Source organism: Chamaea fasciata, unplaced genomic scaffold, assembly GCF_029207755.1.
Source record: "Chamaea fasciata isolate MVZ Bird 193981 ecotype frontalis unplaced genomic scaffold, bChaFas1.0.hap1 SCAF_6, whole genome shotgun sequence".
NCBI classification, from domain to species: domain Eukaryota; kingdom Metazoa; phylum Chordata; class Aves; order Passeriformes; family Sylviidae; genus Chamaea; species Chamaea fasciata.
This window is the reverse complement of record NW_027094091.1, coordinates 69623627-69645903: the sequence shown is the minus strand read 5'-3', so window position 1 is coordinate 69645903 and position 22277 is coordinate 69623627. Positions and strand designations below refer to the sequence as shown.

At 46.7% G+C, this 22277-nt stretch overlaps 1 protein-coding gene across 7 annotated transcripts in view; it reads right to left on the bottom strand.

Moving 5' to 3' along the window:
• Positions 1–20029, bottom strand: part of ANKRD17 (ankyrin repeat domain 17) — a 69562-nt gene extending 49533 nt beyond the window's left edge. For 4 of the 7 annotated variants that reach the window (XM_066184707.1, XM_066184709.1, XM_066184708.1 and 1 more), the window contains exon 1: positions 19335–20029. In XM_066184707.1, coding sequence (XP_066040804.1) covers positions 19335–19706 — 372 coding nt within the window. In that variant the 5' untranslated portion in view covers positions 19707–20029. Of the gene's footprint in view, positions 1–4086; positions 4169–19334 lie in introns of those variants that run through there. The other 3 variants (XM_066184712.1, XM_066184714.1, XM_066184711.1) reach the window with 3 other exon arrangements.
• Positions 20030–22277: the final 2248 nt, after the last annotated feature.

Below are 22277 nucleotides of genomic sequence, written 5' to 3'. Positions count from 1 at the left end.
AGTCCCTTCCAGCTCAGGATATTCTACAACTGAAACCACTAGGAAATACTGGGGCACATAGTAGCCGACACCAACTCCATATGGGCTAACTCTTTTTAAAGACAGGAAAACAGGCAAAAAGTAAACCAGAGAAGATTACTAAGGGAAACTGTGAGAAAGAAATCAGGGAAAGGATTAGCCTGTTTAAGAGCTGGAACGTGGGAAAGCTACTAATGCCCGAACACTGCAATATAGTGCTGATTTTAATCTTCAGACCAAGAGACTACAATGTTTATAAATATTAAAAGACTTGGTCTGTTAGAGGAAAGAAAAATTGCATTGCAGAGGCCTCCCTGATCTCTGAACGTGCACTGCAGACACGACTGTGCTACTCAATGTTTGCTCTCCCTTCCACCAGTGTTCCAAGGAGCACCTGTGTGCTCACGCAGGGCAGTCTCTGCTCTGTGTAAATCTTGTGGTCATCACTTAAACTATGCTCTGCTGTCCTCCCTGTGGCTCAGCCAGACAATCCAAGGTGTAACACCTGATCCTCTCACATTACCTCACCTCTTACCTACACCACTGGCAGCTACATACCAAGCAGGATCTTGGGCATTATTAAATTATCCCCATGACTCTAGTACAAAATCGAACTAAAAAACCCCTTCTGCAGTCAGGCAATACTCCCAGCAGCACAGTAACAAACGAAGTTTTTCTCACAGTGATTTGGAGTTTCAGCTCAAAGCAGGTGGAAGATATCCACCTTAAGCTAGAAAGCTGAAGGACATAAAAGCACTTAGTAAGGACATAAAGTAAGTGCCGTGTGCTGGCCTGCACTAGAGCCCAGCCTGCCTCCCTAAAGTCAAGCACAAACGAGCTTTCAAACAACATGAAGGTCAAGACCACGTGGCTGCAGCTCTTGAAAAGTCTCAAACCAACGCAGGGAACATCAATTTACCCCTCCACTGTCATAAGCTTCCTAAGTGGATTTCTGAGCTATGAGCCTGAGTGCGGTGCACGACACAGACCACATTCCTCATCTGCCAGGACTGGACTTACCCCCTGTTCTCCCACTCAGAGTGCTTATCTTGACTAGTTCGAGCACCAAAAACACAACTCCGTGTTTACACCACACTAAAGTCTCCTGTGATGTAATTACTCCTTCACTGGAACACACGAGCCAAAACCTGAAAGCTTAAACCGACAAAAAAAAGCCTTGTGTCAGTGGAGTCACACACCAACAAACATACACGGGCAAGATACAGGAGCCAAAGAACCAAGTGAGCAGAAGCTAACTGCACAGGTTCAGCACACGGTGCTGAAATTCCATTCACCTGTATTCCCACACAAAGTTTGCAACGCCAGATACAAGTGACGGAGCCAAAACAACACTCGTCTTCAGCTGGAAGTAGCAAAGCCAGCTCCACTTCTGCACCAAGTGCACCTTCTCTGAAGGTGGCCTAAGCACAGGGCAGCCAGGACGCTGTGTGAAATCCTCTGGGCTGACAGCCACGTCTGCCTCCCGCTGCACTGGATTTGCTGAAGGTTTATTTTTGTTTTACCATCCAGAAGTGATTCTGGCCCCAGAAGCACCCCTTGCAGCAAGGCCCTCTGACACCGTCTGAACCTCGGTCTCTTTGGTAACTGAACCCAACTAGCACACTACAGAAAACACCTTTTTATCTGGTTTTAAATTATAACCAGCTTAGAGGGAAAATGGTCTTGAAGATTTTATGAAGAGGCAAGGTCTGATGATCAACCCAAATTTAACTAAATCCTAAGCAGTACCCATTATTTTCAAAACAACAGAGATGACAGATCCTGCTGCCCAAGCAAGCGCAGTTCCCTCCATCTCCACACTGCTGTCTTGGCATGAGCACCAGAAGCAGCTCCACGGGAGAAAAAAAAGCCCCGAAATGGGAAAATAAAGACACTCACTGTAAACAGACTGCTCGAAGTTACAACAGAAAAGCTTTGGAGGGAACTATAAATTGTACCTCTGGACACGTCCTGGAATGCAAGACAATTACAGGGCTTCTAGTGATGTGCTAGGAAATCATGACTAGACCGCACCGCTGCCGGAGTACCTGAGAGATTCATGAACTGACTCAGCCATACTTCACACACATCCAAAGCCTGACAAGCCATGCTTGATTCCTGAGGATGGTTTTAACCCGGATCCAGCCGGTGTTGAGAACAGGAAGTGAATGTGTGACAAAATTATCAAAAGAAAAGCCACCACATCCCACTGAGAAGCAAGATGTAATTGCTCAGTTCACACAAGTCCAAATTCTGTTATACTGAAAAAACTGACTTCCCAACTGCCCTTCCAAACTGGACTATTGATAAGCACCACGTGCCTTATTAATTTGACATACTATGAAGCCGCATATGGCAACTGTGGTTAAAATAAAGAACAAAAAAGAAAAAGAAAAGAAAAAGCTTTCAGTATGCAATGAGGCAAGTGAAGTACTGAAATATTTATTTGATGGCACAAAGCCCAGTTCACTATTGCTCTTCCTACTTCCCCACACAAACCCAGCCACACACAGAGATATTGGTGAAAACGTCTTGCTCCTAAGCCTGTGCCAGTTTATTCAGCACAAAGCGAACAGCTGAGTTAATACTCTGGGTGTAATTATGTTAAACAGTTCCAAAGTCCACACAGAAGTTAACACCAAGTACTCCTATTGATCAAAAACTTTGTGGCAACCTAAGTGTGGCTACCACGGGAAAAAGCCTACAGGACAAGTACTGGTGGAAGAACTACTTTGTCAGAATTCTGACAGCAACTCATAAGGTTGCAGCTTCTTGTTACAATAAAGAACGCATGCAAATATTTTGACAAGTCATCTGGCAATGAAATCATGTTTTTTGCTTGCAAAACCTGAAAAACCACAGGAACAAGAGAGAGGTATTTCATAAAATGGTTTGGAAGCTCATCTCTTTCCAGCTCCCTGCCACGTGCAGGGACACCTGCCACCCTCCCAGGCCCTGTTCAACCTGGCCTTGGACATTTCCAGGGATGGGGCAGCCACAGCTTCTCTGGCAACCTGTGCCAGGGAACGCTTCCTTGAACCACAGCAAATTTCCTTGAATTACAGTGAATATAACCTGTAAAAGAGACCTCTTTCACTCGATGATTTCTTGGCTGGCCTCTCCATTTGGCTCAAAGGTTACTTCCAGCTTACCCTCACAGGAAGGGATAATGTCATTCATTTCATAATAAATTACTGCTGCAGAGGGAGATCTGCTTGTGTAGAGGAAGCAAGAACAGGCTACACTTAGACAACTGGAAATGCAGTAGGAGAAATGACATACTGCAACAAAGGTGCCTCTCTGCTCTGCTGGGACACCCCCTCGCCTCCTGCCTCCAGCTTTCGGGTCCCCAGCACAGGAAGGACATGGAGCTGCCGGAGAGAGCCCAGAGGAGGCCAGCAAGGTGATCAGAGGGATGGAGCCCCTTTGCTATGAAGGAAGGCTGAGAGAGTCAGGATTGTTCAGCTTGGAAGGAAAAAAGCTTCGGGGCGACCCAATTGTGGCCTTCCAGCACCTGAAGGGAACTTGCAGGAAAAAGGAGACACTGCTTACAAGAGTGTGTAGAGACAGGACAGGGAGGAATGGGCTCAAATTGACCGAGAGCAGATTTAGATATTAGGAAATCGCTCCCTGTGAGGGTGGTGAGGCCCTGGCACAGACGGCCAGAGAAGCTGTGGCTGCCCCATCCCTGCAAGTGTCCAAGGCCTGTTGGGACGGGCTTGGAGCACCTCGGCATAGTGGAAGGTGTCTCTGTCCACAACACAGGACTGGAACGAGACGATCTTCAGCGTCCCTTCCAACCCAAGCCATCCTGCGATTCCACGCTTCCACGAAACGCAAACACCGGCAACAAAGATTAAGGGAGAGTTACGGCAGGCAGCGGCTGAAATGCCCGGCGATGTGACCGCAATGTCACCCGCGGGGGGGCGGGCGGGCGGGCGAGCGCCGGTTCCCGGCCCCGTTCGCCCGGGCCCCACCGAGCGCCGCAGCCTCAAGGGCCGGGGCCGGGGGTCCGGCGCCGCGGCCCCCGCCATCCCCCGGCGCCCTTTGTTCGTGCCCCGGCCGTACCTCCAGGATGTCCTCCAGCACGTACGCCTCCATCGCGGCCGCCCGCGCCCCGCCTCACCGCGCCGCCGCCATGCCCCGCCGCCCCCTCCCTCGCGGCCGGGCCCCCCCCGCCGCCGGCACGGGAACAGGAAATGGACCGTTCCACCCGTGCGCGCCCGGCGCTACCACCGCGTGCGGAGGGGGGCCGCGCCGCTGCCCAGCGCCCCGCGCCGCCGGCCCACAAACGGAGCGTCGGCCGAAAAAAGGCCCGAGGGAACCGGCTGGCCTGCACGTGTCCCGCGGACCGCTTCGCCTCCTTCCCCGCCGTGAACTCGCAGGAACCCCAGCCCTCAGATGAGGCAGATCCGTGCCACGCCACGTTTGTTTTCTGTGCTATGACCTGTCCTCCCGTTACACCAAAACCTCCTGAACCTCCTTCGAGTGCTGCTCCATCGACTGCCGTGCTTCCAACTGGCCTCATCCCTTCCTCCTCCACCCGGCTCCCGGGTGGCAGCAGTTCCAGAAACAGGCTAGGACACCAACAGCAAAAGGCACTGACCGCCTGGAGCAAGGTGTCCACAATGCAGCTTTGAGAAACATCATCATCATCTACCCACCAAAACGAGTAACCACTTCCTACCTGCACACTTCTCCGCTTAACCCAAAACATCAAATGCACCGAAAGATTATATCTTACATCTTCCATAACCCTAGGTGACAGTGATACCAATGCTGTACACAGCAGGTCAAAACCACTGAGCAATCGTAGCTGCAGCTCTCAAAATAACTCATTTCCCAGGTCAAAACGTGCAGCATAATAAATCCTGTCAACCCCACAAAAATCTCCTCTCTCATGATGTCATTTTAGCAGAGCACAAAGGAGTCTAAAGGCCAAAGGAATTAAATTCATGTTTTTACTTGAAGAAACACTCACAGTAAGAAGCACTTAGTTTAATCAAAGCTATCTTTTCCCCCAGAATACTAATTATTAAAAACACTTAACAGGCAAGAATATTTTTACCTGGATTTAGAAAGCTGGCCAGACTGGCTAGTAACATCACAAAGAGAAAATCCAGTTGATCATTATAAATTTTAGGCATATCTACATTCTTCCATTCAAAAAAAAAAGTCATTTAACCACCAAAAATGGGAATTACATCCTGCTCGCCTATTACAAAGCCCCTCATTTCACAAAAACTCAACATCTGCCCAGGCTGTCCACACTATTTTTCCACTTAGGGAAACACCCCAGATTTTACGCTGTTTTATAAGAATTAATTCAAGGAGGAACCACAGAATAATATTCCATGGTTCCCCTGGAGTCATGCTTTTAGGGTGGCATCCCCAGCAGCCCACTGGAACTGTTCCACTGTACATGAAATCCATCAATTATGCACAAACACTAGCCCAAGCACAAAGCTGTCCCTGACAGCTTGAAGGATTTCTTTGTACGTGTATATATGTGTATAAATATATATATATATATGGAAAAAAACCAGCCACCACCTCCCACATAACACTCATGTCTCAAAAGACAAGTTATTCAGTCTTCTGAGCCTCAGAAAGAATTAACAGATACCTTATATCACACCAAAAAAAAAAAAAAAAGGCAGATTAAAACATATAACTTAGCACTAGACATGACACCACTGAAAACATTTTCAAATGCAAAGACAGCGTTACACTGGAACAAAAGCAGCTGTCTGCTCCACACAGGGCAAATTGAATGGCACCGTCTCCTCCGGCTCTACAAAACAAACACCAGATTTTCAGAAGGAACACCATCACCTTCAGAGCTGAACCAGTTCCCATTCTGCTTGGGGAACTACAGAGCCCTGTCTGCAACAGCATCACTTCAGTTTCAAAACCCTGACCCAAAGAAGAATTCAGAGCCTCGGGTACACCGCGAGACACGAGGAGACACCAGGACTTGGGTTCTACGTGTGAGCCATGAGGGCAGTGAAAAACCTTCCTGGGGCAGAAAACAAATCACCCTCAACATTTGTGTGCGGGCAGCGAACAAAACTCCAAATTTCACACTCAACCTCAATACCCAATCCTTCCTCCTCTCTCCTGGCCCACCTTAATCTGCAGCTCTCTGGTGCCAGCTTAGAAAGAAGCACTCGTTTGCAAAATGAGAGCTCATACTTTCTTTCATACTTCCAAAATATTTACAGTATGGAATACCAAATTCTAAAAAGCCCATCTCCAACTCCTTTTGTTTTACTGAAGATCTCATGGTGGAGTTAAGTAAAGGCTTTAACACATGCTTCCGTTCTGTTCCTGAAAAATAAAGAAAGAAATAATAACCAAAAAACCATGTTTCTGTTGAAAAACAAACAAAAAAAACCATTTAGACCCTTGTGATTAATTTCTTCTGTATTTCTACTGTGTGATTTTGGGTTTTAGACACAGGTCAGGAAATACATCTTCAATTCTGCACAGGTAAACACAAATCCATTTCTTCCTCACTTTCAAGTCCAGCTCTAGAAATTACTCGAACCGGTTGATTAGAAAAGATAAAACACCTTATCTCTTCGAAACATCTCAGCTCCTACCTGAAAGCTAATGATCTTTATTGAGCATTATGCTGAAGGGCATGATCCACTCAGTGCCCTCATCTATTACCATCCACAACTGAAAATCAGCCTTCTATCCTGATCCAGAGGTGCCCTAAAACCACACAGCTGTCTGAGCTGTGTCCATCCATCATGTCCCTTACACTCTGTGAGCCTAGAACACACAAAACCCTTCTCTCCCACCTCCTGCTCCCCGCACAGAAGGTGGGAGAGAGAACATCTGAAGTGCAGCTTGAGGAGACAGTCTGAAAAATAGGGAACAAAGTCCTGTTTCAAGCCACGCGAAGTGTGTGAAGGCAAGGGGAATCCTGAGGGTGTTCTGAGAAAAGCAAAGCGAGGGACGGGTACAAATCAAGGCTGGTTGACTCTGCACTGTGCTCCCCACGCAGCACTGGTAACTATGTGGAAATGACCGAGGGGAGAATAAAAACCTGCATGGGACCACAGCAGCTCACGCAGAGCAGAGCTGTACGCGCTCAAGAGCTCGCAGGCAGTTTTCAGGAAGATCTGTCATTCCAACCTCCCAGGCCCACGCAAGCCACCACCAATTTTGCACTGGCATCACGTCACCCTGAAGCACAAGCATTTCGACCATTGATCCGAGACAGATTCTGGCACCCAGAAATGTGAGCATTGAACAATTGATCAGACAATTCCCACTCTTATATCACAAAAGCACATTGTTATCTATTTACAGCTGATCAAGCAGTACTGGTCACCAACTGTCCCAAAGCACATAAACACACTTTTTTGTGTGTGTTTTCAGAGCCACAGAGCACAGTGTCAAGGTTGGGCTGTTTAAACCCTGTCCCATGCAGCTACTAACACCTTATTCAGCAAAATCATGAGGTGCATTCATCACTAAAAAACCCTAATCATTCTGAGGAGAAAAAAAGGAGAGTTGAAGACAGGCCCTCAATACAGAACCGATTATCCGTTACACCCTTTAGCAGGCGTTCCCAAGGATTTTTCTGTCCAGAAGTAGGCACACAGTTAGACAGAATCCAGAAGTTCCTGAGACAGTTAAGACCAAAAACCAGAGTGGGAAATTTTGTGACATTCTGATTACCTGCTGGAGGGCCAAGAGGCAAAACCCCCACCACTGTGACACGGAATACCTTGAAAACTGGGGTACCTATCACAATGAAAAATCCAAACAAGATACACACACAAGATGAGCACTGAACATTAATTAGAAATACCCTTGAAATCAGAGAACTCAGTTAATTCACCAAGGGAAAAACTCCATCATTAAAACCTTCAAATGACCAAGTTTGCTCTTCTAACATGAAACAAAAAAACATGACAAGATACAGGAGCAGTTGTGGATGTACAAGAAAAATACTTGGTGCAAGGAATATCCACATAGATTTTTCAAAGGCTGCTTCAAACTTGTGTTGGGCCCAATTCTTCCATTTTTAGAGTGATGATACTTCCACCTACGTTCATTCTGCCGGACTGAACCCAGTTCTTCATATCTGCTCTTAGAATAAAAACCATTTTTCAAACCCTTTACAACTAAGCCAGAACAGAACGTTTCCCCAAACAGATACCCCTAAGGGTACTCACTGCTCCAGATAAATGCACCAGGATTTATCAACCTTCATTAGGAGCTGCAGCCTATAACTTGCAGCTCCCCATCATATCAGTATAACCACCAAGACACTAGAAACGTTCTTCTCTGCGACTTCTCATATCCTCTTTTCCCTTCTGAATACAAAAATCTTGTTATACCCCAAAAGCATCATCTCTGGCTTTGTAGAAGTTTGCATCAGCGACCACCTGGCGCAATCTTTAAGGTCCCTTAGTTCTACGTCGATACAAAATAAAACAAGTTTTAAACCTACTATTTCAGATTCTCCCTTCAGAGAGATTCCTCCAGCTCCTACTTCTAGATCCTCGGTGGTTACATAAAAGCAAGTCAGTCCAACCCCAAACCTCAGGCACCACCAGAAGTCATGACCCCCACCTGTTTTTTCCTATTTTCACATGGTATATAGGTTTCTTTTACTTCACTTCTTGCAGCAATCACAGCTCTGCAGTTGTCAGCCGAAATTTCCAACATTCTTCAGCGGGTGCCTAATGAATTTCAAATTAAAGAAACCTACTTTCTTCCATTCATTTTCATTATTGAGGTGGGGATGTACAGGGATGATGGGCTCTAAACTGATAAATACTGAAGCCATATTTTTATTCTGATTTTTTTAATCCCTTAGCCTTGTAATTCAATGTGTCTCTCTGAGCATTTCAGACTTTCCTGCCAAAAGCTGCAGGGGAGCCTTCACATGAGTTTTAGAGTCACAAGATGATCCTTGCTGCCCATTCTCATTATCACACCCTCCTCGATTCAGCTCCGCTATCTCCCACAGACAAGGAAACTTTGATAACAAAGACACATGTTTTTCTTCTCTAACAACCATGGAACAACTTTTTTTTGACCATCCAAGATGATTTCCCACTCAAAAACTAATTTTTCTGCCAAGACTGATCTTTCATTTCTCTCCAGCCTATTCTTCCCTTGGCCTAGGGCAGCAGCCAGGCATTCCAGACCCTTCTGACACATTCAGTGTTTTCTGTTCAGTTAGTATTACTCATTTTGGTAAGGAGACAAAACTGGAAAAGATGGGATTCTATTCCTCATGGTATCCTTGAGATCTACGTTTTCCACAGCTCTGGAGAAACTAGAATGTGGAAAAGGTGTCTGACTCAACTACCTTTGGAAGCACCACAAGCAACACATCCCAAGGTCTCCATTTCGAAGACTGCACAACGATAAAAAGGTTCCAAGGCTGAGCGTTGAGAGACTAGGACACTTTATGACCTGCCTGATGGAGCAACTTCCCCAATTCCCTTCATAACACCCTCCTCTGATCTGTTCTCCCTAAACAGAAGCACTACGCTGCAGAAGTTGACTTGGCAGCTTGCATCAACCAACTGTCAGGATGTGGTGGGATCAGGGAATATAAGGACTCCATGCCTTTGGAGAAGCCTTCTCCAAAGAGATGGAGACCTCCACCCAGTAACAGCTGGGGAATTAGCAATTTCAGCATTCCAGCTGCATTACCCTTTCATAGACGATTTCTCCATCAAGGGTCAATAAAAAAAGCTGATTAATCCCACAACTGAATTAAGAGTTAGCACCATCATGCCAGGAAGCCAAGAGAAATATAAAGATTCACTAACAGATCATACAAGCTCGGCCAAAAAGCACCCAGCTTATAGCACTTTTCCGAGGAACCTGAAGACAGGGAATGTCAAAAGCAAGCTCTGTCTGGAGGGAAGCCGCAACACTCCAGTCAAGAGCTGTGACCCAATCCTCTTCACTTTATCAGCAGCCTCTTATTGTTACCCCATCCATCTTGAGACAGGAGGTAGAGGCACGATATAAAAACATTTCTCAATTCAGTCTTCATTTATCTCTGCCTAAATGCATCTGACACCTGAGCAGAGTTTCACAGCCCAGCAAGCAACCAGCATCCTGGCACAGAGAGCGAGAGACAAACCCTGCTCATCAGCCAGGAGCCTTCTGCCCTGGTCAGTACTTACCTCAGCCCTATGCTCTTGGATTTCAACTCCCTAAGGCAAACCGAAGCATGGAAAAAGGAGGGAAAGAAGGTATCTTTACTCCTCTACAGCACTGCCCTGAAGATGAACTGAACTACGACATCACTAAAAAACAACCGCGTGAAGATGGCTGCTGTGCTTTTGCTATGGAGGAACTGCCCAATGCAAATGCAAATATACCTCACAAAAGGTGAAAAAGGGAGACAAAGTCACAGGAGCATTTTGAAAGGGTTTTTTGGCAGAAGTGTAAGATTACTGGTGGACCCTTTTGTCTAAGGGGAGCTTTCTGTAACAGATCTTCCTTCATGTCATCCATATCCAGTAAGTTTTCACTGGGTAATACAATGCTCCCAAGGCCTTAGGCCAAGGACTTTGAAACACGCTAAGGAACCCTGGTTTTGGGAAAAACACAAGTGAAATGAGGGACACGTTGAGAAAACACAGCTTGGGACACAAAAGATCCTTCTTCAAACGAATGAACTTCTATTCCTTTCTCACTCCACACGTGAAATGCTGGTGACAGAAGAGCTGTGTGTGACGAGGCAGCACACACAGTCCAACAACATTCATACTAACACCTCTCAAATCCTAGGGCAGGTACTAATCCAAGATAGCTTGATTTTAGCCCAAGACTAACCCTAAAGAGTCCAAACCAAAAAAACCCTTAAACCCTCCTCAACAGCGTGGCTAAATCCCTCACTGCCCAAGCTGAGGTCCCCTGTCAACCCAACACACTCCTCCCACAGAACTTCTTTCCCTCCACCACATGTAAAATACATCATACACACAGAGCCTGACAGAAGTATTTGACTATGACCAAGTCTAATAAATGCTGTGCAAGTTGACAAAAAGGCTTTCAGAAAACTAAGTATCTTCTGGACTGGGTGATAATATTTTTGTTACGAAATCAATTGCTTGAGTTATTTCTATTAACCAGTACTCCAGTGGTTTTTGGAAAGGCTGTGTACTCTTTAACAGACAATTCTGGATTACAGTGAAAGCCACCATAGAAGACATCTGCCTTTCTTGAAAACATTTTGGCAATTTTTTTCTTTTCTTTTTTTTTTTTTTTTAAATAAAGCTCATTGAGAGTTCTACTGGTAACCTTACTTCAAGTCTAATTTGCTCAAGGAAGTGCCTGTTGGCTGTCACTACTTCATACACTTCCTCAAAACCAGTAAATCATTACTACTGTAGGATTTTTCTAGGCCTAACCGAGGCCTTTTTGGCCATACCCTGATACAACTAAACAGCACTGGGACACAACAGCCCACAACTGCTCCACAGCACAGGAGGAATTCGCATCCATATCAACTTTCATAACAAACGCGGCCCTTGGCGCAGTGCTCAGCTACAGAGGGCAGAGACGGAGAGAGAGACTCCCTGCCCTGGGCAGAGGTAAGCTTTTAAGTCAACCCATTACACTGTGCCATTCTCTAAACTAAGTATTTTTGCAGAACCCAGCCGTGGTGCAGGTACTAGCACGTTTCTAAAACCCACCTCAGCTTAAAAACACTAGCAAATTTTCTCAACTTGAAGACACAAGTGCATTTAGAGAGCGATTTTACACAGAACTGTAGATACTTCCCCCCTGGTGCAGGCTACAGAAAAGCCCTTTTCTGAAGTTTAGCACAGAAAGTTGGCCACTATATTTATCCCTGAGGAGTTCCTTGATCAAGCTGATTCTCCACAAAAATACCAGCACGCTGTTATGCCAACTTTCACTTCTGTTAGTGACGGAGATGGACAGAAGGCATATGTTCATCCGTGGAGCAGACTGCAACATTCAAAGTGCTTTTCTTCTTTAAGCCAGCTTGGGTTTTTGTGCTATGGTTATGATCACAATTGTGACTTTTTTAGTCAGTCTCCAGAGTGACTCCCTTGCTGCACTGCACTAAATGACACAAAAGTGACGGTGATAAACCAAAAGGCTGCAGTACTTTAATAAAATCCTGCTTAATTTCTCTCTTTCTCCCTATCCTTAATATGCTGCTTTTAAGAACTTGAACAAATACCAGAGACAAAAGTCAGTACTGATTTTATCTGAAGAAGCTCGGAGTTTTTAAGCTACCTGCAAAAAAACCCCAAAAGAATTCTGTGTGGTTTATCTGTTCCAGTCACTTCCAAGCAGAATGATGCAGAGGAAGTGCCAAGAGGACTAGTATGCCCTTGAAGACAAAAATTCTCGCTGATCTGTACCGTTCTTACCAACTGGAGTCCTCAGAAACAACGCGAGTGTGTTCTATGACAAGGATTTAAATGAATTATCCCACCGAAAGAAGCAGTGCTCATCCTCCTCCCTGCCTGCTCTTCGCTGTGTCAGCACAAGCTCTTGTGTCTGACAAACTGGGTCCAGGAACTGATCAACTGGAAATATGTTTTTTCTCTTACGGAGGTTTTTTTTCAACGACATCATTTCCCAAGTGGCTGGGAGGAGCACTGAATGCCTCTTTTTTTTTTTCCTCCTTCCTCCAAGCCCAACTCCCCCAACTTCAGTGGAATTAGTACCCACACTGATGCAGGGGCTGAACAGCACTGAGCACTTGAGGAAAAAAAAAAAAAACTAAGTCACATCATGACTTGAAAATTTCAGCTTCATTAAAGCATTGTTCCCCATTCTGTGGAGGAGAACAATTCGCATCTGCAGAAGAGTATCAGCAGGAAAATTCCACTGGCAAAGCATTTCAGGACAAGACTGAACAAAAGGCAGGAATACCTGAAGTTTGGAAATGGGAAAGCTCCAGGACAGGAAAACACGTGAGTCACCTGCCAGACACAGATGCACAAGGGAGCTCCAGCCTCTCCTCCGAGTGTTTAGTTTTTTCCTTGTGTGTGGGAAGAACTGGGAGGTACAGCTGGGAGGAAAAGAGCAACCTTCCTCCTCTTATCTCTGAATCATTCCCTGCCCAAGGCGGGGGGTGTTCAGATACTCCCTTCTGCTGGGATTGTCATCCCCAAAACTGCTCCTGCACAGCTGGACAGATGTACAGACTCAGAAAGAACCATTCCTTGTACAGCAGCGCAAGGGAAAGCAAACCTGAGACCAAGTGTGAGGCAGCCCCCGTGGCAGCAGTTTGAACTTGTGCTACTGTGTGCAAGATTTCTTCAGTTCTAAACTAAAAAATAAAGGATCTAGACACTTTTTGATTGTTTCAAGTTAAACTTGAGGAGAATAGAAGCCAAAACCCTAAACTGGTATTCTAAATAGCAATATTTCATCCTATTTCTTAGTGATCCAACATCTTTCCAGCTCTGTTTTCTAGCGCTGAGCAGCTGCTTATTTGGACACATCATGTACTCTTGATGATTAATACCACATAAGATATTGGGGTGGGGCAGGGGAAAACATAAAATCAAGGTTTACTTCAGCTCATTTCCTAGAATATACCATTATGCTCCAGGAATTTGAGGATGCAGGTAAAATACAGAAGAGGAATGACTCCTGTACATCGAACACCAGTAATTTGAATTTGCCAAGAAGTGCTTTGGGTAACGCCAACAAAATCATTCTAATGACCACATCCAGCCTAAAAGAAAATACTGCAAGCACAAACAAGGATGTATTAAAGACATGCTTGGCTTTGTGGCTGATTTTTAGCCTGGTGTGGGACTATTACCTCATGTGAAAATAAGGTGATACAACAGTTAAGTAATACTTCCATGTGTCTTTAGCTCTTCGCACAGTCATGAGCTGAGGACGGTGTAGGGGGGATAACCTGGCTGAAAAACATCTGGAATACTGAGATCACCTCTCCCAGTACTGGTTAACACAAAGCACTGCTCAGTGGAAACAGAGAGGAAATGCTGCCCTTCATTGGTCAACAATGGAGTTTTCTTTCTCCAGAATTCCTGTGGACACTGCACAATGACTGGATGGAAGTCACCAGAATTCTCACGCTAACACCAAGACATACTGACATTCACTGGTAACTTCACTTTAAAGAAGACTTTTTCCCTAAATGACCTTACCCAAATCATTTGCCAGCATTAGCCCCTCCTCACCCAGGGTTTTCTTACTCAACAGATGAAAAGTTATGGACGTGACAAAAGAAGTCCCACACAGGTGCAGAAGCTCTACAGGCCCAGCACATCCTCAGGATGTCATTTCAGTAGAGTCACCTACAAAGCCACACCATCAAGAAACCAGAAGCACAGCATGTTGGAAAAAAACACACAATGTCTACCGAGGCAGCCATGGATTCTGCTCAGATGGCCTGAAGACACTAACAGCAAATTTAGGTTATTTTTATTTAACACCGAGTTTAAAGGGCTTGTTCCCTTAACCTCCAAAACAAAGGCTTCTTACTCAACCTGGATCTGCAGCATTGATTTCTTAATTCCAAAATCCAATTGCAAATCAGCTATATCCTAAATAAGCACCAACAGTTTTGGTTTTAAAACACAGAGAGAGGGAAAAAAAATAAACACACATAATCCCATTTGCCTTCAACCTTGACAGATGAGGCAATTCTCTCAGCTGATCTCTTCCAGAGAAACCATTCTCTTTACAGAACTGAATTACTGGCTTAAAATGTAAGGTGTTTGGCTCCAGCCTGCACATGGGAATTATGTTTATAATAACATTTCCTGAAGAAATATCTGAGGAAGTAAACAAATTCACATGGTGCCGCCGATATTGAACTCCACCTTCTGCGGTGGTCACTTTTTCCGGGGTTGTTTTTGGTTTTTTTTCCAACCCAGATATTCACTGACTACTTGAATTAAATAAAGCACGCAAAAATGTAGAAACATTTAAGAATTTAAAAAAAAAAATAAAAAAAAAAAAGGCATGAGGTCTAACCAAACCGATTTTGCTGGAACCTAGTGCAGGAACAGTTAGGAAGGGATGTTAAACAGTTTTGGCTAATGCTTCCTGGGGTCAACCACAGCACATTTCACTACTGTGAAACCTGGCCGTGGGATTCCCCCACCAGCAGCCCTGGGATCAGCCCTGAAATCTCTGGGATTTTTGAGAACCACCCTAAGGTGTATCTCTCTTATTTTCTCTTTTGAATGGAAGAAACAAAGCGGTACAAGCAAAACACATCTGAAACAGACAGAACAAAACAAAAAGGCAATGCAGCAGAAGCTGAGACTGAACTGCACCTTGGGATGTCACACACTCACGAGGACAGGGCCCAATTCACACAGTGGTCGAGCCAGACACGGTGGCCCTGCAGAATCCATAGGCCTAATTCCAGGATTCCAATGCAGGCTGCTAGGGTTAAAAAAAGGAAACAGACTTCTAAGATAAATTCCGTGTTTCGAACCAGCTCATTTGAACACTTAAGCTCTTCGAGTCTTTTCCAATTTAAATATTACAACCATGTGCCTGTGACGCTCTTGAAACCACACCAGGACGCCCAAGTTTTCAGATTAACTTGGCCTTAAATCTGGACCCAAGGAATTCAGAGCAGCTCCTGCGTGAAGAAATTTTAGAGGACTGGTGGTGTTTTGTTGTTCTACCTACTTCATCTTACTAAGCTCAGTTCAATTACTATTTCAACTGCAGCTGAAAAAACAAAAATGAACTTTGACTTACAGGAGGCCCAAGTGACTCAAAAATGCTTAAGAAACAGCCAAAACACCTCAAAAAGCATCCTTTGCATAGGGCAGTGCTTTCAGGTATAGTTAACTGAGGATTATATTCTGGAAGGCTAATTTGCACAGCACATAAGAATCCAGTAACAGAAAAGGTAGCAAATACACACATATCCAAGATGGATCTACGCCTTGGATCAACACAAGATTCACGGACAAAATGTAACTTACAAACTCCTAAGATGGATATAAAGGGCAATTATAAATTTCACTGCCAGCAGCAAACATCCTCCAAGTTCAAAGACTTGAAATAAGCTTGTAAACAATTTTTATTACACAACTCAACCCTTCAGAGTTAAATAAGAGAAGCCCTAATGCATTCTGGACATCAGGTTTCTAAGCAGCACCTTGCTATGAGGACCTGCTCATTTTTTCCACTATTTCACTATGAATTGAAGTGTTGAACAAAATTTGTGTGTACAAGAACACTTCGAAGGAACCTGCACGCTGACCTCCCCTGCTATGTAACTCCTACTGTCATTCTTCTCATACTTTAAGATTCCTCTTCCTGTAGATGAGAAAAGTTGCCATGTTTTAGCAACTGTTTTTTAGGGAAAACGCAATTTACCTTTTACAAACAACACTGGCCCCCACTACCTAAAGTCTTGGGGTTTTACAGCAATTTGCTGCAATTTAAAAAATCAACCCTGGAGGTTGCCATGAACAGCGAGGAGGCAGGAGCTCACTGCATTGATGGTATGAAATTTCCATTAAACTTCTCCCAAAGCTCTCCACAGTGCCTGTGTTTCCACATTGAGATCTGATGGAGTTTGGACATAGAGATGAAAACAGCTGATTATAACCCTTTATTCCATTCCATCAGCTCAGCAACAACTAAGCCAAACAACGTCTTTCTCCTCCTGGGGTCCCCCTGACTCAGGATGCACCAGGTTTCCCTTTAGAACTCATTGGACTTGTTGCTACTATACCCCTGATTTTTTAGAAGCAGTGTCATTAGCAGTCAAATCTAGAAGCACTTTGCTTCAGAGATTAGAGAAGTCTTAATGTATTAAGCATGGGAAGGGCAAAAAATAGCCTAAGACTAACTATCTTAAGTTTGCAGAGATAACGAAGGGAATGGTTGGGAGGGAACACCAGCTTCTGCAGCATTCCCACAGTAGTTTCCATTTACAGCAAAGCCAGCAACTTACATTTCTTTGTGTTTTTCACTTTATGTGCCTTCCAGACTGCCCGTGGTCAGAAGACCACAATCCAACTGCAGAGCTGGGCACAACTCAAGAAAATGCAAAATGAAAAAAAAAAAAAATTAACCCCCTAACAACTAAAAAGCCCTTCATTTCTACAGTGGGATTTTTTTAAAAAACTTCTAAAATCCAAAACTGACCATCAGGTTTCAGACAAGGAAACCCCCCTTCCACAGAGAACACTCAAAACACGTTTCCTCCCCAGGAGCTGCTGGGAACAACGTTCCAGTTGAATGCTCTGCTCCAATAATCAGGCCATCTTCATGCTCACACTCCTAAAAACTGACTTCAGCTGTGCATATTCTGCAAGCTGCATCATTTTATCCTGAAGTCACCAGGAGAAAGACTAGATCACATTTTTGCAAGCAACCTGCATGATCAAGAACAATTACAAATGAAGCATGCAGCATATATTTTGTTGTGAATCCCGAGTTTCATCATCTCAGTATTATTCACTTGCTTACTTAGCCCTGCTTAATATTTAATCCCAGACCACCCAGCCTGGGAAAGCCTTCCCTTTGTATAAGATGAAACCATCGGGGAAGCTTCCAGATGCCCAAACTACCTTCACCAACTGCCTATATCAGTATCTACAGCACATGTTGCTCTGTCAAAAAAAAAAAAAAAAAAAAAAGAAGTATACTGCGGAGTTATTATATGTAATGATTACAGGCATTTTTTCCTCCCTGCAGATCTCAAAGAATCTGAAATAGGTGCCTATGGCTCTGAAGGCAGAGCACGCAAGCAAAGGCTCACCTCATCCACTTCCTGCACTCCTCAGCTGTCTCTGCCCTTCTCATCCTGCTGCACACATGATTCCACCTGAAAGATCCCAGCGTAAGGAGCCACGGGCAAGAATGGCTGAGGACCACTAAATAAAACCTGCCCGTGACCTCACCAGTAGGTCTCGCTTGACACAAAGTCTGTTGAATGTTTCCATCACACACAACTGATCCCAGGCTTGCCAGCTGATAGATACATTGAAGTTACTCCAGGGCCTCCATTCCTTCACCACCCATCACCACAGCAAATCCCAAAGCCTTTGCTCAACAGAGTTCTCCAAGCACCTGTAGGACTGCTGGACAACAGAGTTCAGCAGCAAACCAGTTATCCTACAAGCCTCACACCATAAAAATTCCTACCTGCCAAACAATATTGACTTTCCTAAACATCAACACCACAGAAACAAGCGACTTGTTTGAGACTCGCTCACTGCGTGGAATTTATCTCAAACAGCTGGATAAAATGCTTTTTGTATCAGCTTCAGCAGGAATAAAATGCAGAGTGCTGCTTAACCGTGGAAAAACCTATCACCATCCTAGCCCAGCCCTTCCTTGGACCTATCAGACTCTTCCTTCCTGCCCAAATTCTAACAGAACTGTAGATATACCACTTGAAAGCCAAACCGCCCAGAAAACCAAGTTCAAAGAAAAGCTAAAAAACTTCAAGTGGACTCCTTTGAAGACCCTACTCAAAAAAAAAAAAAAAAAAAAACCAAAGGGGAAGTGAATGTTCAGCTGGGGAGGTTACAGAATTAAAACCATTCAACAAAGCAACCCCGTGTGACTACATATGCAAATAAGGGGCTCCCAGCCTCACCGGTCTTTTCCAGCGATACCCACCTGAAAATCCTAGCACCAGACAAAATCGAGTTATTAATACTTCCCTGGGCTTGTTTCTGCATTGCACGGAACCGGGGTGGCTTTCAGGTCCAGAGGAAACACCACTCAACAGTTCAACACCCTGGGCTCTCTGGCAGCCTTCTCCTGGCTGCACCTTCACCCGCTTCAGCTGCACTTTCACCTGCTTTACCTGCTCACTCTCTCCAAGACGACCTATTCCCACCACTGGGCGCGCCAACCCCTTTCCAGCCACGCCGCCAGCACTCCGGCCTATCTCCGGAGCCTCATCCCGGGCCTGCCAGCAGCACTCCCACCGCTCGGCTCTCCTTCTCCCCGGCTCCCACATCCATGGCGATATAGCACACAGCACGGCGGCAGAGAGCACCTGCAGCAGCTCCTGGGCCTTTCCCTTCGGGATAAGGCCGCACCAGGGATGAGGGCGGCCGCTGGCTCCCGGGGAGCCTGCGAGCCCTGGGGGAAAGCGGGGGGCGCTGAGCCCGCATCCCGGCGAGCAGGGGGGCCCGGCGGCTGCTCCCCGAGGCGGGGGGGGCCGGCGGCCGGCACCGGCCGTGCCCCGCCACGAGGGGCTGCCCCTTCCCGGCTCCGCCGCAGGGCCGAGGGCGGGGGGAGCCGGGAGCGAGCTGGAATTACGAAACCGGATCAGCAGGGAAACCCCCGGGGCCTCCCCCGCGCCGTACCTCGGAGACCTCCTCTTCTTCCTCCTCCTCCTCCTCCTCCTCGTCTTCCTCCTCCTCCTCCTCTTCCTCGTCGTCGCTGCCGTTGTTGCTGCTCTCGCTGCCGCCGCCGCCGCTCTCGCTGCTGCTGGCCGGCCGGGCCGCCCGCCCGCCGCGCTTCGCCTTGCCCGGCACCGCCTTCTTCTTCAGCAGGAGGTCGCACACCCGCACCAGCCCGGCCGCCCCGGGCCCGCACGGCGACGGGGGCGCGGCGGGGCCGCTCGGCCCCTCCGGGGGACCGGGCCCTGCCGTGGCGCTGCCGGCCTCGCCGCCGCCGCCCTCACCGCCTCCCTCCTCCGCCGTCACCGCTACCGCCGCGCCGACCGCCTTCTCCATGGCCGGAGAGGAAGGAAAAGGAGGAGAAGAAGGAGGAGGAGGAAAAAGAGGAGGAGGCGCCCGCGGCCGCCGCTGCCTCGGTCACCTCTAGCGCCGGCGCCGCCGCCGCGCCAACTCTCGCGATACTTCCTGCGGCCGCCGCTCGCGCCGCTCTCGCTCCCGCGGCGCGGCGCGCGCTCCCGCTCTCCCCTCGCGCCGCCCGCGCCCGCTCCCCTCGCGTCCCGGCCCCGTCCCCGGCAGCGGGACCGCGGCGGCGGCGGCGGCCAGACACCCTTCCCCCGCCTCCTTCCCTTCCTTCCGCCCGCGCCGCCGCCTCGGTCACCGCCCCGGCGCCGGAACCGCCGCTTGCGTCATCACCCCCGGCCTTCCGCCTGCTCCGCCTCGGTAAGGGCCGCGGGTGGCTGGGCCCGGCCTCCGTCGGGAACGTCCTCCCGGAGCCGCCCGTGGCTGCAGAGGTGCCCAGATACGCCCTCGGGGCCCCGGCGGGTCTGCGGGGGCAGCGCTGCCCCCAGAGCGTGAGCGCAGGGCGGGAGGCCCCCGTGAGGGAAGGCCCGTGTCGAAACCCCGCGGCACTCGGAATTCCGGTTAAAAGGTGATGCTCTCTCGTGCAGTGCGGACGATGTGCATTGAAAAGCAATGTCCAAATGCCTCTTGTAACAGAAATCGGTGGGGCGTGGCTAAAAGGGTCAGAAAATCAGTTGGTAGAGTGTCGCTGAAAGCGGTGCCCAGTGAAACGGCAGGGCACAGAGTTCCCGTTAAAAGTGATGTCCAGGGAAAGCCTGGACGTGGCAGACAGTGCTCTGGTCAAGCTGACAGGGTGATCTGTCAAAGGCTGGACTCGGTGGTCTTGGAGGTCTTTTCCAGCCTCAGTGTGTATGTGTTCTTCCACACAGTTCATTCCCACCAGGCGCTCTGCATTCCACAGTAACCTCCAAGCCCCTATTTTACAACAGTTTTCTTACAATTTCACTGAAAATGACAAACATTAGCATGCCCATGTCCATTCGACCATATTTCTTTAATGAAACCTTTTGAATGTCACCACGCCCTGCTTCAGCCCTCAGGCCCCCTACCCCAGATTTTCATCTCCAAAGTGTACTTGGGATATTAACACTGTCGTCTCCATTAGGGCAGACCAAGTTAAATGTATGTTAAATCTAAGTATAAATATAAGTAAAATATTTAAATTCCAGCTTCTTCATTGGAGAAATGGGCCTTTTCCATTTCACTTTTTAGACCTGTTGGAGATAAAAATGATTTTAACCACAGAAACACATGACTGTAATGATCAGTAATGGCTCTGTGCACTGGTACACTGTGGATGTTTTGGAATTGGTGTTTCAAGCCAACAATGCCTGTTCCAGACAGAAATGAAAAGAGATTGTTGTTCTTTGACTACCTGGGTGTTGGTTCTCCTCTTTGGCTGATGTTGGAGAGCACCGGTCAGGTCTGCAGCTCCTCTGAAATCAAACATCACTTTTTAAATAAATCCTCAACTGGCACTCATCATGGGGTCTGCACAGTTCCCCACAAATCTTCGTGTTGCTGAAATCCCACCGAAACATCCTGATACATGCCTCTGTATGCTCTTAATGAAAGGATTGCCTTGGCTGTAAAAGCCCCGCTATTAAGTTACGTTATTTCCCAGTCAGCTGGAAATAACTGACAGAGATTCTTGACCTTTTAATTCAGAAGATTAACCTCTAATCTTCAGGTAGAAGGTCTAAACTGAAAAATACCTTTATAAATATGTCTGCAGATGTTAGTTTGATGTGTAGCAGGAGGAATAAACCAAATACCCTAGCCACCTACCTCCTACTTCCTGGTGTGACTGCACAGAAATCTCAAACCACACCAGCATGGGATGTGTGATGGCAGTTCAGTGACAATAATACTTTTGTCATCCTAATTTTTTTTTAAATTAAAAAAATAATTAAATTAAAATTAAAATTATTGCAAATGCATCGATTCTTACTGGTTTCTATCCGGGTGCAAGCACAGATTAAACATTTGTTATTTGTTACAATTATATATAGCATATGTTACTAAGCATTTATGTCATGTATTATTCGTTGTCATCACAAGAGGCAGAAAAGGGAACTGTAAGTGAATGCAGGTAATCTCAGCCCTACAACCTGAGATCTGTGGTGTGGTGTGACAAGGATGCCACTTTTCCAATGGATAAGCCTGGAAAAGTGAGCTGATAGTCATCATTTGATCTGCAGGGTGACTGTCTTTAAACAAAACACATCTGAGATTGCTCTGGCTGGGCAAGCAGCCGGACAGGTCGTCCAAACGCACGACGTTCACCCACCTGGGTCTGGGGAGGCTGGTTGCAGAGCTGGGTTTTATCCTCTGGGATGTTAGCTGCCCTCTCTGTGTCCCTTCCCAGGATGGTGTGAGGTGGGGAATGGCCTCGAGGGCTTCTGCGGCAGAGCTCGGCCTGCGGTTACTCTCAGCTATATTGTTTCACAAACCTGCCTTTGACACCGCTTGCACCCTGTGCCCAGCTCAGGTTGTTGGACTTGGAAAGGGTCCAGCTCCTTGCTAATGAAAGCCACAGTGTTTTAT